The sequence below is a fragment of the Solea senegalensis genome, linkage group LG19 (genome assembly GCF_019176455.1).
Source record: "Solea senegalensis isolate Sse05_10M linkage group LG19, IFAPA_SoseM_1, whole genome shotgun sequence".
Classification (NCBI taxonomy): domain Eukaryota; kingdom Metazoa; phylum Chordata; class Actinopteri; order Pleuronectiformes; family Soleidae; genus Solea; species Solea senegalensis.
The window spans coordinates 11,180,060-11,187,135 of NC_058038.1; the positions used below are offsets into that span (position 1 = coordinate 11,180,060).

General features: G+C 38.8%; 1 protein-coding gene and 1 long non-coding RNA gene across 3 annotated transcripts in view; one reads left to right on the plus strand and one right to left on the minus strand.

Annotated features, from left to right (window-relative positions):
- Positions 1-145, minus strand: part of LOC122784919 — a 58,057-nt gene extending 57,912 nt beyond the window's left edge. Inside the window, exon 1 of the long non-coding RNA XR_006362230.1 lies at positions 44-145. This is a non-coding gene — a long non-coding RNA (uncharacterized LOC122784919). The remainder of the gene's footprint in view (positions 1-43) is intronic.
- A 5-nt stretch (positions 146-150) lies between these two features.
- pycr1a (pyrroline-5-carboxylate reductase 1a) lies at positions 151-7,042 on the plus strand. Of its 2 annotated transcripts, none has more exons than XM_044050346.1 (9): positions 151-529; positions 1,382-1,432; positions 1,527-1,673; positions 1,791-1,861; positions 2,236-2,415; positions 3,591-3,812; positions 3,918-4,010; positions 5,524-5,687; positions 5,984-7,042. In XM_044050346.1, exons 3-9 carry the CDS (start codon positions 1,607-1,609, stop codon positions 6,150-6,152), a joined length of 966 nt encoding a protein of 321 aa, XP_043906281.1. In that variant the 5' UTR covers positions 151-529; positions 1,382-1,432; positions 1,527-1,606; the 3' UTR covers positions 6,153-7,042. The 2 variants fall into 2 exon arrangements, with proteins under 2 accessions (XP_043906281.1, XP_043906282.1); XM_044050347.1 differs by having other exon boundaries at positions 151-492.
- Positions 7,043-7,076: the final 34 nt, after the last annotated feature.

A 7,076-nucleotide genomic window follows, 5' to 3' on the forward strand; every position in this document is an offset into this window, starting at 1 on the left:
CCTATGGGTATCTGTGACGTCATTCTGACAAGTAAATACTGACCTATGGGTATCTGTGACGCCATTCTGACTAGCAAATAGTAAACTACGGACTGTAGTTTTCAGAAAGTCTGACTTCACAGATGCCGGTAGTGAATGTCCTGTCGACCGATAAAATGTTAAAACCGCTTGCCATATCTGTGACTGTTCACTGGGATACACGCGTTGCTTTGTGGGTGAGGACAGTGTGAGGTCTGTCTCTGTCCCCGCTGTCTTCTTCAGTGTCTCTCAGGCCTTCGCCAGCAGACTTCACAAACTTTGCTACCCCGCGGCGATACCTGACGCAACTGGCATTCCAGACCGGAGGAACCCCGGTGATTGGTCGAGCGCAGTCACCTGTTCACTAAACACGCAATGTCATTGGTTCTCTCGCGTGTCCGCCAGGAAAACGTCTCGCCACGGTGAAGTTACAAGCAGCCGGGCCACGTTGACCTGAAAGTCTTCTCACTACAGGTGTGTGTTTGTGCTGCTATTTCGTCGCTGTTTATCAGTAAGTTGCTTATTTTTTAAATCCTCAACAACGTAAATCGTCGACAAAATGGCTGCTGCCACTGTGTATTCAGATATGACGCTCTGCTTAACAGGGAAGTTTTGTTTACAGCCGCTGTTGTGTGCTAGTGCTAGTTACTTGACATTGATAACTTGTCAGTGACAGTTATTGATATACATCGCTTGCCATTATGAATATGCAATGTGATCAGCTACCGGAGCTCTGTAAACATGTGTGTGTTTCACAAACAAATGCTCAAACACAGGTTATGTTTTTTTGTTAGATGGTTATTTTTTTTTATTTGACAGAAATTCTATAATATACTAATTATACATGGCCAGTAAAATTATAGGGAAAGAGCAGAAGCAGGTTAAACGGAAAGCACAAAGAATTGTGTCTGATTCTGAATGAAAAATGCCCGGGCAATAGAATATAAAAGAGTAGATTGGAATAGACATATAGAAAAGAAAAATATGTAGTATCAGTAAAACTAAGTATGTAACATCAACCAAGAGCATTTATAAGAAGACTTTTATACCACATTCAATAACTTTTTGTAATTATTAACACAGAACCATGCTTGTTATTATTGACCTTTCTGTGTGTGTATTATTTTTGTCTTGTTGTTTGTCTTGTCTTTTTGAACCACTTTAACCACCAAAGGCAAATTTCCACTTTTGTGGACATTAAAGAATGACAATTTCGTTCATTTATATCATTCACCGGGTTGGCTCAAAAGAGGTTGTAATTTTGGACCACCCTTTTTTTTTTACTATATATAACTATACTGTAGCACATAATCTTCACTATCTTCTCTTTTTTAAAATTACATTTGATTTTTTTGTTTTAAAGCTTTGCTGACTTAAGACTTCATAGGTTCTGCAACTCACTTGGAAGGGTGAGGTGAGGAATATCACATATTAAATTGCAGCCTTTGCAGTTTTCTAACAGCATTCTCTCTAATCGTGGTTTCACTTTTTAACCCTGATTTGAGCAGGCAACTTGTTCAAGAATAAGTAACGGCAGTAAATATCTTACGGCCACCTCAACAGTGCTGTGAACACACACGCAGGTAAAATGAGCGTGGGTTTCATAGGAGCGGGCCAGTTGACCCACGCTCTGGTGAGGGGCTTCTCAGCCGCAGGTGAGATTTGAATCACACTTGAATCACCCTTTGTGTTTTTTAGATTTGTGGTCTTGATGCGTGTGTTGATTGCAATCAGATGTCTAAATGATTCCTGAATGTGTTTTCTCCTTCAAGGCGTGATTGCCACCCAAAGAATCACAGCCAGTTCCCCAGACACTGATCTCCCAACAGTACAGGGATTGCGGGTGGGTAGACGACTAGGGAATGGGTGTTTATGACGCCTGTTCCAACAATAATTGTGTTCAATTTAGAATAATAATTTATGTTGTTTTGTGTTCATGAAATGTGGCCAAGTTTTAAAATGATCATCATCATCATTTAAAAGGGTATTGGAATGTATGGAGATGAAGGAACATGGAATCTTCATTTTCCTAGTATTATATTATTTGATGTTACTGGGTTTGTATGGATGTATATGTATGTGTATGCGTGTGTGTTTGTAGAAGAGGTCCAATTGCAATAAGTTGTGTTAAATTCAGAATAACATCATTGTATGCATGTAATGAATCCCAATTGATACTGAAATCTAGTGAAATTCTAAGACGTGTTATTTGCACAGAAATTAGGTGTGAATTTCACCACCAGCAACAAAGAGACAGTGAACAAGAGTGATGTTCTTTTCCTGGCCGTGAAGCCCCACATCATTCCTTTTGTACTGGATGAGATCGGATCAGACATAGAAGATCGCCATCTAATTGTGTCCTGTGCAGCAGGGGTCACCATCAGCTCCATAGAGAAGGCAAGTCATCGCAGCCTTTTTCCCTCCATCACTAACAAAGAAATATTTAAAAGAAAAAAACGATGATTGGATTCAGTGATCATTGGTTACAAACCCAGAAAATCACACTATTAAAACGGAATAGTTTAACATTCTGATAATTGAAATCCCCAACGATGTATTGTTTCACATTAACATCGCATTGATGTATCTCGCAGCTCTCGATGACACTTATGCCTTTTTTAGACAAATTCACACAATTTAATCACAAAGCTTTCTCTGTAGTTTTATGGCCTGACTTCAGCAGACCCTCCAGCAAAATAGTCACATGTTAGTCACAACAACAAAAACCAGTAAGTCTTGGCTTTTTTATGACAAGTCATTATATTTCTTGCATGCCATCACTGAAACTGCTGTGATCATTTGTCCTCTTCATAATGGCCAGTAAAATATATGTTCAATGTAACAGATGTGGAAAAGTGAAAATTTTGAAGTGCACATCAGCTAACTAAACTGTATAAATTTACAGAAGCAGAGAGTGCCCATGGTTGCAACATAATAATCTCATGATAATGAGATAAGTGTGGAGAGACTGAATGTTGTCGGGTTCATAATCACAGATTGGCCCCTCAAGCACTTGTCAGGGAAGAATCAAACAATTTGTAAACAGGCCCTAATTGTATAACCGGGGTGGCCAGCATGGTTTCGGTAACAGGGAAGATTCATCTCCCATCATGTGGGTTGACCATTATCCCGTGGTAATAAATTGATTATGCCGTGATCTCAAGACAACGTACTTACAAAAAAATATATACAGTAGCAGCCATGGCCGCTCTCGGCTTCTGTACATTACATTACATTACATGTCATTTAGCAGACGCTTTTATCCAAAGCGACTTACAAGTGAATTGAGTACAACCTGCCAGGGGTGGAGTCTCTTAACCGGTCTTAACCACTGAGCCACTCCACCCACTGTAGAAATTCACTAAGTGCTCTCAATATAACACCTTGCAATATTTATGTAACCTTCACACATAAGGTTAAAAAATGCTGTATAGGGAAACACAAACAGGGAATTCTAGTCATCCAGCTTTAGTTTCAGGACAGACTTGAAAAATACTTATACTTATATATAGGTTATAAATCCAAATCCAAGTTAAAGTCCATGAATTAGTGCTTTGCTCCTCCCCTTGCAGAAATTGCAGCAGTACCGCCCTGCTCCAAAGGTGATGCGATGCATGACCAACACTCCAGTGGTGGTGCGTGAAGGGGCCACCGTGTATGCCACAGGCACCCATGCAGAGGTGGAGGATGGGAAGCTTCTGGAGCAGCTGATGGCCAGTGTAGGATACTGTGCAGAGGTGGAAGAGGATCTGATTGATGCCGTTACTGGGCTCAGCGGCAGTGGCCCTGCCTATGTGAGACTTCTCTACATACAGTATTATCCAATGTGTCCTGAAATTGTGAAAAAAATGTATCTTTTAGATTGTTTTTCCTCATGTTTATCAATTGTGGCTTTGCAGGCTTTCACGGCTGTGGATGCTCTTGCTGATGGTGGAGTGAAAATGGGCCTACCCAGAAGACTGGCTGTACGCCTTGGAGCCCAGGCCCTCCTGGTATGGCCTTCATATTTTCTTAACAAATACGGATGTTACACACGTTTCTGACATAGACTTGTATGCCAGGTCCACACTGGAAGCATTTCTGCATTGCGGAACATCTCGTTTTTCAATTTGGTCTTATGAGAGTGACCACACTGCCTGTGTGTCAGTTGTTTCTCACAGCACAGAGACTAAAGAGACTAAAAATACATTTTCACTACTGTTTCAGGTCCTGTTCCTGTTTTAAAGTATTAATATGTACAAGACTGAGGGATGCACAGCTTCATATTGAGTTCTGACATTTAGTTGAATACAGAGAAGTATTCAGCATTTACAAAAGTATGTATTTATGAAAAAACTTATTAAAACATGTTTGTGTATATTTATATATGTGTGTGTGTGTATATGTATATGTGTATATATATATATATATATATATATATATATATATATATTCTCACAATATCAGGTGGGCTCTCTTTTACAGATCAACTGTGATCTTTTATTCAATAGAAATAATATCAGTTCCCTTCATTTGATTGGTAATTATAATATAAATAACCACAAACAAGATATCCGACATATCATATCAGACATCATACTGATATACAGTATCCGTGATAGGCCAATTCTACATCTAATAACAATGGCATTATAGTTTGGCTGAGTTAGGCATTTGGCATTTTCAAGAATATATACATGATTAATATTTCACAAGTTAAATTTGTATTCATAATCTCTGTACAATGTTCTAAGCCCATGCCTAGAGCCATGCCTGCTCAACATACTGAAAACACCAAGGGCACTGACATTTGACGAGGTAGAATTTGATCTGTAACTGTGTAGTTTGACTTGAAATTAGCACTAATGATGACTAATGTGCTGTGTGCTTATAAAGCAGCCTGGTTGATAAACTGTACATTTTGTGATCTTCACTCTCTTCAGTCACATTTGCTGTGTGTTTTTTTTTAACATGTTCACATGCACAAGTTCTCCTTGTTGTGTCTGGAGCAGAGTTGGTTAGCAGCAAACATTTGAAGATAGTTTTGAATCAATCACAAAGATGATTCGTACTGTGGTCTCGACTGGTCAAAGTCCTCTATGACCAAGACAGAGCAAAAATCAGTCTGAGACAAGACCTGCAAAAGGTGGTACTATAACACTACATTTTTTTCTGTTAACTGTTTTCCAGTTTTTCTAGTTTTATTATTGTAGTGTGGTGCTGGCAGTGTAAATATGGCTCTCCCAGTTTTGAGGTTCCTTTTTCTTTTTTTCTTTGTGTTTTTCTTCTCAAACAGAGAAAGTTTAATCTTCTGGCAAGGAAAATGGAGACCACTATTAGTCACTCTTGACTCACTCTGGCACATTTTCAGTCTGACGTTGATTAACGTGCTCTGTCACTGAAAAATAAATGAATCCTAATGCTATTCATAAACTTTTCTTCTTTTTTTCTACATTCGCAGTTTGTTTATGACATAATCAGTGCTATCTTGGACTAATGTGGATCATCTTTCTTGTTTGTTTTAAGGGGGCCGCTCGAATGCTGTTGGACTCAGAGCAGCACCCTGGGCAGCTCAAGGACAATGTGTGCTCACCAGGGGGCGCCACCATCCATGCCCTACATGTCATGGAGAGCGGTGGTTTCCGCAGCCTCCTGATTAATGCTGTTGAGGCCTCCTGTGTCAGGACTAAGTAGGTGGAAATGTAACAATGTGAGACAAACAAATCAACAAATCATATTCCCTGTCATATGGACGCACAGGGAATGCTTTTATCTTAATTGTTATACTTAAGTGGCCTTAAGGTGATCTTTGGAAGTTCAGAATTCAGACAGTAGATGGAGCCATGTGCAAATTATTTTGAAACTGCCAGCTGGTACCTAATTACCAAGTGATGAGACTATTATTATGCTATTAGGGATGCTGTGCTAAAAATGTAAGGTATGTATACTGCTTTGTAAATATGGTCTGCCTTTCCCTTAAACAAAGGAAACTCCAGTTTTTGGCTGACCAAGAGAAGATCTCCCCAGCTGCCATAAAGAAAACAACCCTGGACCAAGTCCTGCAGCAGCCAGGAGTGACTGCTGAAACTGTTGGAATCAGATCCCGTGGTATCAGCTTCTTCAACAGCAGTAACCCCAGGACCAAGAAGAAGTGATCTTTTTTTTATTTCAGATTATTGTTGAATCATAAGCTAATGTGGTGGACAAATCTGTATATGACATTTGTTGAAGCTGTGAACCATATTAAGTCTTTGCAATGAAATTTCCTTTGTAATAGTTGATGCTGGTAATTGATTCCTTCCTGTTTAAGGTTTGGTTCCATTGCTATCACAGTATTTTTGATGGAATACTGTTTTCTAACTCTTATGCCACATGGAAAAGTTGTGTTTACTCATTAACCAAGCAATGTAGCATTGAAAGTTACCATTGTGGGGACTGTGACTCTGCAGACTTCTAAACTTCAGAAGCGATACATTCTAGAAACCACATACAAATACCTCCTACGTCCTTTTTCCTAATAAAGCTAAACTGATGCCAAAGTCTGTAGTTGGCCCATACAAGGATGTGTTGTATGAAAAGATTTGGTGATTTACTAAAATACATACACTGTTTTCTTGAGGGGTTTTTTTCTTGATAAATTCAAGAATGTCCTACTGCTTTGCTGTTCCTTGTATTGAGTAGATTATCTGATAAGATTTTTCTTTTTGCATATAACCAGGGTGAAATTGATTTTAAAAGGTTAAAGGTAGTTAGATCATGGTGAGACAAGGCAAAAGTGTTACTGTGGAGGAGGTGGTTCATTCACTGTCTATATAACATGTGTTTTTAAATATGTTTCACAAAAAATAAATGTGTAGACTTGTGGGTGTTATGTTTGTGTGTATGTGGGTCCTGTGTTTAGTAACATACACTAAATGCCATTAACACTTTTCAGATGTGTATTTATGTATTGTCAAAAAAAAACACAGTATAGTGGGGGAGTTTTCTATTGTGGTTCTTAAAATAAATGTGTGAATTTCTATTTTTATTAAACCATGACAATGATTATGGGTGTTCTTTTCTTGTGTAAAATCTAGCAC

What these genes read in the sequence shown, in the direction of transcription:
- pycr1a (XM_044050346.1), top strand. Translation starts at nt 1,607, where the DNA reads ATGAGCGTGGGTTTCATAGGAGCGGGCCAGTTGACCCACGCTCTGGTG. An exon ending in CCATCAGCTCCATAGAGAAG is followed by an intron (nt 2,416 to 3,590) that starts GCAAGTCATCGC and finishes CTCCCCTTGCAG; the next exon opens with AAATTGCAGCAGTACCGCCC. An exon ending in GCGGCAGTGGCCCTGCCTAT is followed by an intron (nt 3,813 to 3,917) that starts GTGAGACTTCTC and finishes GTGGCTTTGCAG; the next exon opens with GCTTTCACGGCTGTGGATGC.